General features: G+C 50.0%; 1 protein-coding gene across 3 annotated transcripts in view; it reads left to right on the forward strand.

The window, feature by feature from the left end:
- The first annotated feature begins 1,205 nt into the window (after positions 1–1,205).
- Positions 1,206–14,851, forward strand: part of LOC116949553 (ras-related C3 botulinum toxin substrate 1-like) — a 30,149-nt gene continuing 16,503 nt past the window's right edge. The window contains exons 1-3 of one of the 3 annotated variants that reach the window (XM_032966976.2): positions 1,206–1,507; positions 4,638–4,709; positions 12,125–12,242. In XM_032966976.2, coding sequence (XP_032822867.1) covers positions 1,473–1,507; positions 4,638–4,709; positions 12,125–12,242 — 225 coding nt within the window. In that variant the 5' untranslated portion in view covers positions 1,206–1,472. Of the gene's footprint in view, positions 1,508–4,637; positions 4,710–9,865; positions 9,889–10,939; positions 10,959–12,124; positions 12,243–14,851 lie in introns of those variants that run through there. The other 2 variants (XM_032966975.2, XM_076072391.1) reach the window with 2 other exon arrangements.

Below are 14,851 nucleotides of genomic sequence, written 5' to 3' on the forward strand. Positions count from 1 at the left end.
GAACACATACACGTCAACCCCTTATCAGTGCTCTACCTTATAAACGGGCCAACTCAGACCTTATTGGTCACCCCGTGCCCTTATAAATCTCAGCGTTCATCCTACAAAGTCCCATCACAAGGGAGAAACACAAAGACGTGTTTTTGTTGCCCGTATTGAAACCGCTGCACGCCGTATGGACCTGAAAACACAATCTCCCTGTATAATAATACGGGGTAAACCGTATGGGCTGACGGGTATGAGAACACCACTCGCCACTGACGTTAGCCGTGCCCGATAGTTTAACCGCAGGCCGCCGGATTCATTCGCGTGGTGCGCCAATCACTGCGCCACCACTCCCAGGCCCTGTTAGCAGCGAGCGCGTCCTCGAAATCTCCGGGGCTCATTCAGGGGGCGCGGATGTAGTCAGGGCCCCCCCCCCACCCCGCTTGGCACCAATGCTGGTCAACTGCCCAGATGTTTGTCAGGCAAGGACCCGTTCCAACATTCAGTGTCTCATCAGCAGCAGAGCCAGGCCCGATTGGCACCAATTCCGGCGAACTGCCCAGATCTTTATATGCATGGGGAGGTTTCACCATTGAGTGTCTCATCAGCAGCAGAGCCAGGCCCGATTGGCACTAATACCGGCGAAATGCCCAGATCTTTATATGCATGGGGAGCTTTCACCATTCAGTGTCTCATCAGCAGCAGTCAGCCTCGTCGGACACCAATTCCGGCGAACTGCCCAGACCTTTATATGCATGGGCAGCTTTCACCATTGAGTGTCTCATCAGCAGCAGAGTCAGGCCCGATTGGCACTAATACCGGCGAACTGTCCAGATCTTTATATGCATGGGCAGCTTTCACCATTGAGTGTCTCATCAGCAGCAGAGTCAGGCCCGATTGGCACTAATACCGGCGAACTGCCCAGATCTTTATATGCATGGGGAGGTTTCAACTTTCAGTGTCTCATCAGCAGCAGAGTCAGCCTCGTCGGACACCAATGACCTTACAGGCAAAAGGAGCGACTTCCCCCCCCCCATCCCCATCTCAGATACGGGCCCTCAAGTTCCCTGAGCAGGATGGCCGCGCCGCTGCCTCCCCGGTTGCCTTGAGCGGATCCATTCCGCCCACGCCGCAACCAACCCAGCCACTGCCCCCCCCCACCACCATCCCCCCCCACCACCATCCCCCCCCACCACCACCCCCCACCACCACCCTCCACCCCTCCTCCTCCTCCTCTCCAGCCCAGCCCAAGCCGGGCCAACAGGAGGAAGTCGACTCACATCTCAGCCTCGAGCCATCAATACGCGGGGTGGGCTGGGTTGGTTGGCTGGGTTTTAGCTGTGTGCCCTGTGCGGTAAAGCCCATTATAGCGTCTCATAGCGTCAGTCTCGATCTCGTCTCTCTCTCTCCGTCTGTCTCTCTCTCTCTCTTCAACCAACCCAGCCGCCTTGACGTCTCGTCCCTTGCGCTCTCCGTCGCCCCGTGAAATGCAAGCTATCAAGTGTGTGGTGGTCGGCGATGGGTGAGTTTCTGCGCGCTGATTGGCGTAATCGACCCACCCACCCTCACTTCTCTCTCTCTCTCTCCCCAAATCTCTCACTCCACACGGGCTCCACTGGGGGACCCTGATCCCCGTAACCCTATTGGGACTACAGCCCAAATCCGTGGGGTCCCCTCTTGAGCGCACATCCCTTGGGGTTTTTCGAACCCAAGATTTCGTGGGAGGGGGCGAGGGGGGGGGGGCATTTGCCTTAGACGCCGGCCGGCCGGCAGGGCCTGGATGGGCTGGGTCTTGGCGAGCTGAAACTGACATTCCTACTGAAAACCTCAAATATTATGATGTAACGTCAGTCCACATGTCTGTTACGATGGTGTCCCATCTGCTCGTCGTCGGTGAACCAAGTAGTTTGCCACGGGCAGCGTGACGCTCAAGGCCCGTGGAAAGCGGATTTCAGAATCGTAATCACTGGAGGAATCCGATGAGCTATGAAGCTCTTTTTAGCCCCCCCCCCCCCCCCCCACAGATGTCCAGTAGGGGCACGGGGTAAGAACGTTACAACAGTACACAATTACTATAGATTTGTTTGTGTTGACGGGACGACATGTTGACAGCACGTCGTTCAGAGGGACACTTGGCATCTCGGTGGTGGTGGTTGTTATTGTTGGTGGCGGTGATGGTGTTGACGATGGTATTCGTATTCTTAGTTTTGGTATTCGTGTTGAGAATTTAGTGGTGGTGGTGAGTGATGTTCACGTTGGTTGTAGTGTTGTGGTGATTACGGTCGTGGTGGTGTTGGTGAGTGCATTTAAGGTGTGGTGTATTTGGTAGTGATGGTTGTGGTGTAGGTGATTGTTGGTTGTGGTGTTGGTGATTGTTGGTGGTGGTGCTGGTAGTGATTTTGGTACCGGTGGTGCTTGTTGTTGGTGTTGTTAGTGGTGATAGTGGCGCTGTTCGTGGTGGATAGCGTGATGACGGTATGTGATCACAGTGGGTACATCGGAATGGCCGTATTCTAATACTCCCTTAATCTTCTCGCTCTCGTTCTGGCTCGATAATTGTTGCGAGTTTAAAATCCAAATCGGTGGGGAGGAGGAACCCAGCATAACATTTCATTCCGGGTCGATAAAATGAGTACCAAGACGTGGTGGGAAGTCAATGGCTATAATGTCACGACTCATTCCCGCCAGAGTAATGTAGAATTTCCACTACCGCATCCCAGGCTGTTCACATCTTTCAGTTTCACATTCTGGGCTGATGTCTTACTCCTGACGTTTTTTTAATCATTGATAATGCCCCCCGGACTGCGACAGATCAATCATTCAACTTTCAACTAAAACTGTTAAGGAAAGCTAAGTGGCAATGGGTAGTAGAACTTGTCCGATGGCCAAGAGTAATGACGGATAGGCAGTAAAGGAATGGACGAGTAGACCAAATAGCCTCGAGCAAGGCGTCTCTCTCTCGAGCTCCCTCGAGCGGGAGACCCTCCCGCCAGCAATGCCGTGAGTCGAGCAGTTGCAGGTCTGCGCTTTCGCATTTTCATGGGAGTAGCAGGTCATCGCTACGACACTTCTACGCACGAGATGGTGAATCACCCCCGGGTGTGTGTGTGTGTGTGTGCTGCTCGGCCCGGTTTGGAGAAGTTCCGCCGGTGGCGTTTTTTTTTGCTTTGCGCCAAAAAACGTTATCACTTCGCAATCAGGAAGTTCTGCAAAATCTGTCGGTTGCAGGCGGCTAGAGAGGGGGGTGGGGGGTGGGTGCGCGCGTGTGTGTGTGTGGGTTTTGTCTTGCAGCGTGTTTGGCCAGTGTTAACACGGGCGAGATGTACCCGTGCACAGACTTGCACACGCGCGCTCATGCACGCACACATTCACAAACTCAAACTACCATCATCTCCCAAATCAGACACCACCTCGCAGACACACTCACACTCGCACGCATTCTTATTTTGTTATTTATCATGTTAACCCAGGAGGGTACTGCCAAGGTTGATTTGTATTCCATTTGAGTAATTTGCCATGTAATAAAAAAAAATCGGGCAAATTTGGACCATGTATCCGGCAAAGATTTGGCCTACTCTGGGATGCAGATGGCTGTAGTAATATTACGGTAAATAGACACCGCAGTATTAATCGGGGCGACCTGTTGGATTCAAACCGTGAACTTCTGGAATAAGCGGCGACGTCGATAGTGATGTGTTAGGCCACATCACTATCGAATAATTTAAACCAATTCAACTTTGGCTGCTTACACGTGATAAGCCACTCCGTGGAGCTATCGTTTTGTTGCCCAGGTCGCGTCTGAATAAAATAGTTATATAGCTCAGTGGGACTTACCTGGTAAAAATCTGAATAAGTAACAAAGCACATGCCTAGTTTAATACATACAGACGTGCTAACATACACACTAATAAACAAGAAAACACATTCCCAATCTCTCAATCACACAAGCTAGCAAGACAGACAAATATACGCGATCTAACCCAAAACAACCTCTATTATGGGTGATATTGGTCGCAAAAGCCTACGTGTTAAAATGAAATGTCCCCAGCAGAGCCTTTAACATACTGTTGGGGTAAGTTATGTTAGCAAGCACCTATGAATGCTGGCAGGGCACACAAAGAAGGTGGTGGTCAGCACCACGCCTGGCCACCTTTATTTCCCCAGTGCTAATGTTTACATGCCACACGAGGTACTAAGATAAGGCTGAGTCGACCAGGGCGAGGACCAGTTCAGATGTTCGTCACTGGTGTTAGCCGTGAGCGGGAATCCACCTCGGGTCGCCGGATTCGCAGCACAGTGTGCCAACCGCTGCAACTTGCACACCAACTTGCACACATATACAACACCCACATGCACCGACGCGCGCACACACACACACATACACATCGACTCACATGCACCAACTCAATCGCACGCACATCCTCAACCCACACATCAAAACACTTCATGACGTTGCGTGCACACAATCCAACAATCAAACTTGGAGAGATAAAAAAGAACCCGCCACCCTTAATGTCATATACAAGTTCATCAACTCTTGACGCACACGTCACCGACACCGACATTGCACACATCTTCATCGACTGACAACTGATAACGCGCGCAAGCTCCATCTCACGTCGGCGTCTTTGTTTCTCGTTTCTTCCCAACAGTGCCGTGGGTAAGACATGTCTTCTCATCAGCTACACCACAAACGCCTTCCCCGGAGAATACATTCCGACCGTGTAAGTGTCCACGCGATCACTTCCGTTGCCGCCACTGTTCCCCTCGGCCCGTCTTCCTTCTCCACTCCACTGTGCTCTATATATAAGTAAGGCTGTTACAATGTGAAGGAAACAAATAGCTGTGATTAAAAAAAAACTACATTCCCACCGTTGAAGTCTCTATCTAGCCCCTGTGATTAACACCAGGAATATATGCACGCCGAATGTTTAAGTTAAGGTGACTTGGATCGGATAGGTCACTTGGAGGAATGTTGGTGCTGGTGGAGTGTTACATCACAGGGGGACCCTCATAAATGACCGGTGGTTTCATTCAGCAGTGGGTTGTTCATGTCCGGTGGTGGTGGTGATGATGATGATGTGTCACGAGGTTATGTCACGTGTAATGATGTCGTGGTGAGACGAGACGTGTACACAGTCTTTGAAATCGCCTTGTCCGATGAAGTGAATTAATCCATTTAGAGCTGGAATTTGCTGTCACGTTTAGAGCAGCACTTTGACTAAATTGGCCGGTATTCTGTAGGGTTAGTCCCTCGCAGCATCGTAATTTTACGCGCAGATTTCCTTCTCATCGGATTATCTTTCCGAGGGTTCATCAGACACCCGGTACAGGCAGACAGTTAAACATAACCGTTTGATTATTTTGGTAAAGTCACTTAGGTAAAAATAAAAAAAATAAAGTTAATCAAATCACGACGTTTCAGAAGCAACACAAGCCTCCGTCATCAGGTGGGATAGTCACAGCAAGAAGTAATTTGCTGTAGTCGTCCGAAACGTCGTGATTTGATTAACTTTATTTTTTATTTTTACCTACGTGACTTTACCGAAAGAACCAAAGAGTATGGATCATTGCAGTCACGGAAACTTCAAATCTAGAGTTGAACAGAACTAATGAATGTACATACACGGCACACGCAGAACTCTGTTCTGTTATTCGACAGTATTTGTTAGGCCTGCTGTATTCAATAAGGACTCTGTACTCGATTTAAAGCTTTCGTGACTTCGGTAAAGTCACGTAGAATGAGAATAAAATAATAAATTGATAAAATAAAATAACACAATAAAATTCTCACGACGGTTTGGCCGAAACGTCGTGAGAATTTTATTGTGTTATTTTATCAATTTATTATTTTATTCTCATTCTACGTGACTTTACCGAAAGAACCAAAGAAGACTCTGTACTCGTTCTCAGAAATTGTTGATGTTTCTGTCTTGGTATTGTTGTTGCTGCTGCTGTGGTCACGCCCCCCCTCCACGGATCTCCCGTGCGAAGTAGTGGGGGAAACTGGCCAGACGGAATCATCAGTGAAACATAAAATAAACTTAAATTGTAATTACGTTCGTAGTCTTTCGCCCCCTTTGACTTTCCACACCAGAAATTTGTTTAAAGCAAGAAACCTCTGAACCGGCTGGTTGGTCTGGAAACCCAACAGGTCGATAGGCTCATTCCTTTAAAAAAAATGAAAAATCTATACCTGGAGATAAACAATGGAGTTCGGATTTACATTTTGCTGTCGTGCCACATTGCTCCACACTGAGTTTTGCACTGCATTAACACGTTCGGTCTCGCTTGGAACGCATTCAAAAATGCAGTCGGTCCTGCCGTGGGCTAAAGTTGCCGTGCTGCCCCGTGACGCGGATGGGAGTATCAGCCCCCCACCCTCCCCCCCTTGCCCCCCACCCTCCCCCCCTTGCCCCCTACCCTCCCCCCCTTGCCCCCCACCCTCCCCCTCTTGCCGCCCGCCCTCCCCCTCTTGCCCCCCGCCCTCCCCCTCTTGGCCCCCGCCCTCCCCCTCTTGGCCCCCGCCCTCCCCCTCTTGGCCCCCGCCCTCCCCCTCTTGGCCCCCACCCTCCCCCCCTTGCCCCCCACCCTCCCCCCCCCTTGCCCCCCACCCTCCCCCCCCCTTGCCCCCCATCCCTCTTGCCCTCTCTCCTGAGGCCCTCTCCCCCCTGTAAACACTGACACCACGCCCAGCCTGGCTACATGGCACACACAACCACTCCCTCCCTCCTCGGGGAAACGCGATAAGGCCAACGCGGTAATGGCCCAAGCTCGAACGACCCCTGGGCTGCAGTTCGTGACGCGCCCTGCTAAACGCTTCGGACAAAGCGGACACGTTCTGTTCCCCGTTTCCAGGGAGCCTTTTTTTCTTACCGAGTTGAGTAGGCCTGTGCGGGACACGTCGCTTGAACGAGATTATGGCAGACGATCACAGTTTGTCGTCCTTCCCCACCCTCTTTCCCCCCTCCTCACTTCCGATTAGCATGGTTGGCTACGTACGGTGCGAAATAAGTTCTACAATACATACGTACATGTGACGGAGCGGTTAGCAACGAACGGAACGTGTCCGAGAGAGGACGTCTTTCCCAGGATGATGGAGCCATGCAATTAACTCGTGCGCAATTGCTGGGTGGATTATTACATCGCAGGATCATGAGAGATGGTGTCGGGTTGGGGAGGCCTTCATCCAGCAGTGGATTGACCATGACTTTATAATCATGACCAAGAGTACTCTAGTCAGAAATATGTTTCCTTAATTCTCGAATAGTCCTATCCTATATATGATATATATAAATCGAGAGTTATTACACGTTTCTTTTCAATTTTCCATTCAAGACAAATCCCCAAAATGATGACATACCACGCTCCCCCACCCCCCCAGAGTGTATCTCTGGCCCGGTGGCTGTGAACACGGAAGTTCGGAGTTGTGCATGCGTGTGGTTTTCTTGTCACAGTGAGGAAGTCTTGTTGGGACACGCAAGGTTGGGTTTCCTCGTTGGTTGGCTGCGTGTGTGTGTGTGGTTTAAGGCTGCTTCTGCTCACAGTATATTCTATTAGAAGGGACTACGGATGCATTTTTAATGCCTATGACCAATCCCTCGGAAGATGGTGAAGTATGGTCCAAACAACCGCAACCCACCTGACCGTAATGTGTGGGGGTAGGCATTCATCCCGCTGTGTCGCTCGACATAGCGCTGAAAGTTGATTTCTTATTTATTTAAAGAATTGAATAACTTACATTCCTCTGCTTGATGAAGACCTCCGTCCCATGCTGTTGTCTTGGCGGGGGGGGGGCGGTGAAATTGTTTGACCATACTTCACTGTCCTGCCCGATAAGGGCTGGTGAAGGGTAGAAGGTCGAGGAGCGGTTCAGATAGCGCTCGTCGCTGACGTTTGCCTTGGCGGCGACTCGAACGCAGTCTCCCCCTGGGTTCATAGTGCACCGCGCAAAACCATCGCATGCCCTGGCCCAAGGCCACCCGACGATTCTTAACCGTCAATTACGGCGACGTCATAAATTTTGATTTAAAGCTTTCGTGACTGCAGTAATTCATATTCTTAGTTTTTTCGGTAAAGTCACGTTGAAGAGAAACAACAAAATAATAAAATATATATAAAACAAAAAAATTCTCACGACGTTTCGACCATAACTCAAACGGTCATCTTCAGGTGTGAAAATTCTCACGTCGTGAGAATTTTTTTTGTTTTATATATATTTTATTATTTTGTTGTTTCTCTTCAACGTGACTTTACCGAAAAAACTAAGAATAGGGCGACGTCGTCAACCTGCGCACTCTTTCTCGACCCAAGCTTCTCCCCCGCCGCCTCTCAATGCAATTTCCAAAGCACGCGATGCTCCCGTCATTCTTCGCGCACCTTTCATACCATTAATCGTCGGGCGGAACCACAATTTACAACGGCGGGGGGATGTTACCGGGTCCTTGGTGGTCGGGCTGCCATTGCGCGACACTGATTAAAAATTACGTGCAAAAGCGAGCGCCGTGTTTGTGAGCAGCCGTGTGGGTCCCTCGTAAGCTTGTGCTGTTATAATGAGCCCTTGGACTGTTTGCGGTCCAAATATGATCCGTATGTAGTGTACTCACACACACCGAGCGGTGGTGTCAGTCATCCACTGGGTTTGTTTGACTGAGCGGCCTCAAACCGGTTAATGTTTGATCGGAGGTTAATTTCAGCCGGCTCTGTACAGAGGATACAGTGAGGGGAAAAAAAGTATTTGATCCCCTGCTGATTTTGTACGTTTGCCCACTGACAAATAAATGATCAGTCTATAATTTTAATTGGAGGTTTATTTGAACAGTGAGAGACAGAATAACAACAACAAAATCCAGAAAAACGCATGTCAAAAATATTATAAATTGATTTGCATCTTAATGAGGGAAATAAGTATTTGACCCCCTCTCAATCAGAATGATTTCTGGCTCCCAGGTGTCTTTTATACAGGTAACGAGCTGAGATTAGGAGCACACTCTTAAAGGGAGTGCTCCTAATCTCAGCTTGTTACCTGTATAAAAGACACCTGTCCACAGAAGCAATGCGTTTTTCTGGATTTTCTTGTTGTTATTCTGTCTCTCACTGTCCAAATAAACCTACCATTTAAATTATAGACTGATCATTTCTTTGTCAGTGGACAAACGTACAAAATCAGCCAAGGGATCAAATACTTTTTTCCCTCACTGTACGTATCTACCGCATACAATGTATCCATGCCAACTCGATACAATGGTACACATTCCATATCAATTATATCATTGTGTGATCACAACCCTTTCAGGCCAACACGATTTCCTGCTGAAATTCGTAGCGAGGCTGGTACTCATTTCCTGTTTACAGCCCTGAACTCGTGGTGGAAATTCCACATTCCTGTGGTGGGGGCGAGTCTCTCTGTTAATGTCCGCAAAAAGTGCAGTTTATTTTATCGACCCCCCCAGAGGGATGATGGGCAAAGTTAGCCACCACAACCAGGATTCGAAATCGCAACTTTTCCATTGTGAACAGTACGTGGTGCTCCCACCTCTTTGAAGACGTGTACTGGCCATCGTGGATGAGTAGGCCAATACTCTCTTAGAGGGGGCTCTCTCTAAAGCTTCCTCTTGTTGAGGCCCTTCCGCCAATTGGTCCCGGCCACCTTGTGTGCCCGTCTTGGCCTTCAGGAAACGCTCGTTAACCGCGCTTCCCCGCGACCAGCGTGCTGCACTTACGCCACAGCGCTCGTCGCTAGCCGCTTAGCCGGCTGCAGACGGAAGGGAAAATGTCAAGGGATGGCAGGTGTAGCCGGTGCAAAGACATCTTGAGATTTTCTCGTGCCAGCGTGAGATTTGAGGGTAAGCGAATAGTGGGAGGGTGGTGGTGGTGGTGTTACACTGCAGACTGCATGACTTGGTAAGTTAATGGGTACGCTGCTGCCGATTCATCATATGTTGTGAATTCTAAATCGTCCAGAATGCCACTGATCCCAGAAGATAAGAAGGGACTCAGTCTGGATAGTAACATGGAATGGAGACTGCATCAAAAACAACAAGCGCTGTTGTAGGCCTGGGGTTTCCGGTTGGCTAGAAGATGGCATCACAGCGGTGGATTCTTGAATACTCTCAGTGTGGAGCCTTGAGCTTTATTCCCTTGTACACATGGGTTTCCTCCGAGCACTCGGGTTTTCCACCGCCCGTAGCCACACGCTCGTGAATGTAATTGACACAAGTACGGCACAGTGTAGCAGCACCCTCCTGAAAAAGAGTCTCAGAGACTCGGTGAAGCTTTGTTTCGGTGAGTAATTAGGAGGCGTTATGATTAGTTTTAATGGAGATGCTTCCGTGGTGTAATAGTTGAGCACGGTTTGATCTCCCGGCGTGGCAGCAGACAACAATAGGCACGTTTCTTGCCTCCGTCCGCCCAGCATTATGAACGGTTGCACCACACGGTCAGTCGATCAGCTGGTTTTGTGTGGTGGGGTAAAGTGTGGATACTCCCACCTCTCCCAAGGCATCGGTGTGAAAGAGTGGGCCAAAAAATGTCCTCTAGAAGAGGCCCCTCGAGATCTCCCGTCTCGTGGAGGCCCTTCTGCCAAGCAGTGGCGTGATCAAGCAATTGCAGGGGCTGCACCTCTACCCAGTGTTTTACTGCTACCTGTGCGTGATTCACTGACACCGTGCCAGCAGCCGTCTTTGTCGACCCCTACCCCCACCTCCGAACAAACCTTGGGCGTGCTCCGGGCCCCTGCGTGTGCCAGCCTGTCCCGTGCACGAGTCGTTCAGCTCCGTTAATTATAATAAGAGGGAGTTCCAAGTGACGGCGCGTCATACCACCGCGGTCGCCCTCGTCACGTCGTCTCGAAGCTCTTGGAGAATGTGCGGGGCCCCCCTTTTTTTGGTCAATTCACTGCTGGATAAAGGCCTCCCAACACCGTGCGGGTCTTGGGGGGGAGGTGGGCTAGTTGGCCATGCTTCACTTCGCCGGTCAGTGCGGGTTGGCTCGGGCGGGGAGCATAGACACCGGATCATAGAAGTACAGTACAACAATAGCTTTTACTGCACTGCCCTCTGCTGCCTGCCGCGTGTCCCCGAAGCAGCCTGTGGCAACCCGTTTGTGCGTCGATGGGTGACCACTGACTACGTTGTCACGGTGACATCACTCAATGTTGCAACGATGGCTTGACGGTAGCTTAAAAGTGTTAGTTTATTTATTTCATGGACGACGCTTCCGATTCGCGTAAAGTAGCCCGGGACACACAGCCTCGGTGCATAACTACAGGGCATTGGCAATGTCCTCTTACCGTGGGCACAGCCACGCGTTTGGAAGTTGAAGGTGTCCCACCAGCGAATGGTCATTGGGTGACAATTTTTTAAAAACTAAAACACATTTTTTTATTTGACCACGTAAAAATGAGCTGTTAGCTTATTTTTCAGAAGCGACCTGGCCATCACAAATGGTAGCTCAACGAAGTGGCTTATCATGTGGAAATTTATAGAAGCCAAATACTCGGGAACGCGCGTTGATTCTAAATGTGGAGGGGAAAAAAACGGAGGACCCTGAGAAAAATCCACGCGACCACGGGGAAACTCCAAATGTACAGGCGTCAGGGTCAGGATCAAAGCCACGACCTCATGTACACCAGGCGAGATAGTTAACATCTCACCGTCTTGTCTTTCTGTGGTCCGGAACTGTATTTGCTGTTGTTTTGCTGCCTTGGCCAAGCTTCGGAATTGGTGGACTTGTGTATTAGAATTCATACACTTTATCTTTGTTATTTATATTTAGTGATTTGTTTACCTTTCCTATTCTGTGCACTCCTATCGTGTTTTTGTATTGGTTGTTGTTGTAACTCTCGGACCCGCCCCTACTGGACATCTGTGAAAAAAATGCTTAATAGCGAATATAACCTTTCTCCAGGATAAATAAAGATTCTGCTTCTGAAATTTCAGACAGGATCCGTGAAGTTGTCCCCTACTCCCCACAGTTCTTCACGGATAAGAAAAGTCCCACCGCACTTCGATGATATTAATATCGTAAAAAATGCCTTCATAGAAAATAGAAACACACACACATTGTGATGGTTGTACCGACACATCCTCATGCCTCCGTGCTCTCCACTGCACCTCTTGCGATGGCTTCTGGACCCCAGGTTCGACAACTACTCGGCAAACGTGATGGTGGACGGCAAGCCGGTGAACCTGGGACTGTGGGACACAGCCGGGCAGGAGGACTACGACCGACTGAGACCGCTATCCTATCCGCAGACGGTGAGCCCTGGCTCCTGCAACGTACCACCGCCGCCCCCCCCCCCCCCACCAACTTTCACCGTCATCACCTTTGTCATCATTGTCATCATTGTCATCATCACCTTCGTCGTCATCATCACCTTGATCACTTTCAGCATCATCGCCATCATCATCGCCTTAATCGTTATCATCACCTTCACCATCATCACCTTCATCATCGTCATCACGATCACCGTCAACCGTGGTAGAATTAACGGCACGCAGAGATCATCGACGGGGTGGCCGTCGTGTACGTGAACTTTGGCTTGTTGGGATGGCTGGAAAAAAAAAACAAACGCAACGCAGTTGACAAGCAGAGCCGAGGCAATGAAGTTGAGCCACACCTGGTCGTCTCACCTGACACGGAGTTTGGTAACGCCCCCAAATTTCGAGGCCCTGGCACATGCTACCATCCGTACAGTGTGTGTTTATTTGCCTGTCGGTTTGACGTGTGGGTCCCAGACTCATGGTTGGTATGGTATACGTTGTTCAACGTCGTAATTCCAGTACATGGTGCAGTGTTCCCTCGTTATACGCGGACTTGCCGTCCTCGATTTTGGATATCCACGAATCGCATCTGGAACTCTACGCATCTGCATCGAGAGAGAGAGAGAGTGAGAAAGAAAGTGGTGAGAGATAAAGCGATGAGATCCTTTGATATCTATTTATAATAGGGCAACTTCTTGGCAGTATCTTTGATACTGGCAAGAAAGGTCCCATGGTGATCTATTTATAATATTTAATATTTATTACCAAAAAAATTATGTTATAATTTTCACGTATGTACTAGCTTATTTGCGTATTCATTCAAGGTTTTCGTCGGCCAAAGTCAATGTCCGTGAACTGTGCCATTCACGAGCATCTCCGGAGCGTATCCCTCGTGAATAGCGAGGGAGCGCCGTGCGTATACGGCCACGCATCTGCCAACTGCTGGACGAGGACCCAACCCCTCGGTCTGCGCAGGTCCTCGGGGTTAAGTTGACCGTACGTCACCCATGCGGGTCAGCCAAGCGCGGCTTGGTGAAGGTAGGGGAGCGTACTACACCACATGGAATCGTCGAGGTAGAGCAGAACGATGGAATTTTTTCCCGCACCTGCTCACTGCTGCCCACCATGCAGACCCGCAGCCCTATATCCATTGACAACCTTGTTTGTCCATTGCGGTCACCCATCCAAACCCTGCAAAATAAAAATAAACAAGAAAACACAATCGCGTAATTTTTGGCGAAATTCCAGCTTTGAGAGGATCATTTTGTTTGACAAAATGAACAGTACGGTAAGTCCTCGCTTCGGGCGTGTTCACGCAAAGGGCGTTTTCCCTACCACGCGGTTCTTCTATTAGGAAACACTTTTTTTTACGGAATGCGGAACGCACGCCGTTACAATGCGGAACGGCCAACGACGAAATGCTTTCTTGAGCTGCACGGCTGAGCGGTGCGATACAGTACGCGGAATGATACATTAACGTGGTGGCGTTGCACTGACATCTCAGTTTGTCCCATTATGGGATGACTGCAGGCTGATTATGTGAAAGCGCAAATGTGATTCGGTGAGCGGCAATACCCCGCTCAACGCGGCACTTTTCAGGAACTCGTCGACCACGTTAAACGAGAATTCACTGTAATTCTCGCATGGCAGGATGGGTGAAAAAAGTGCTGGCCTCTTGGGCGCGTGCCAGATTGTCACCTCGAAGGCACCCCTGTGGCATCCGCTTTGCCACGGGGGCGTTCCCGAGTGCGCAGGGTCGCGCCGCTGTGCGAGCGATCCGAGCGGATGCTGCGTCCCGTGACGCGACGCTAAAAGCACAATCGGGATCGGTGGCAAAGGTGCAGCCCCGCAGTCGCTGGCTCGTACCCCCGCCTGAGGGTATTTTGATCCACGGTTCGCCGCACGTCTTATAATAGGTGGCAGTACCCACACTTTACCCTACCTCGTGCTACCTGCCGATTAACTAGCTGTGTAGTACCCATTACACTGCTGGGTTGATAGGTGGGGCGGAGGGTGGAGGTGGGGGGAAAGGGTATATAAGATTTGCTCATTCTTAGACTATATAAAAACAAATTTCACTATTTTCTTTTATTTTATCACGGAAAGCACACTGAGCTACGTAGCTCTTTTTCAGAAGCGACCTGGCCACAAGTGATAGCTGAACCAAACAGCTTATCACGTGGAAATGTATAGCAATAGCCAAACACACTAAATGCGTGTTTTTAAATGTGGAGGGAAAAACCAGAGGACCTGGAGAAAAATCCACGCAACCACGGAGAGAGAGAACATGCAAATTCCAAATATACAACAAGCGTCAGGGACGGGATCGAACCCACGATCTCCTGCATACCCGGTGAGGTAGCTAACATCTCGCCACCGCGGCGCCCGGGAGATCGAATCCAACCGGCGCCCTCGCAAGTCCGACGTGCTAACCGTTACCCCCGCTGTGGCAGCATCCCCGGGATAATAACGAGTTAGGGGGGAGAAAAAAAAGACAACCTCCGATTAAACAAAAACAAACAAACCTGCTGACGGCAACTCCTTGCCGCTTTCGGCTCTGCCGCCGCACGCCGCGCGAGTCCAGCGCCGAAGGACCGGCGTCT

Source organism: Petromyzon marinus, chromosome 37 (assembly GCF_048934315.1).
Source record: "Petromyzon marinus isolate PM22_M1 ecotype Great Lakes invasive population chromosome 37, UKy_Petmar_22M1.pri1.0, whole genome shotgun sequence".
Lineage (NCBI taxonomy): Eukaryota > Metazoa > Chordata > Hyperoartia > Petromyzontiformes > Petromyzontidae > Petromyzon > Petromyzon marinus.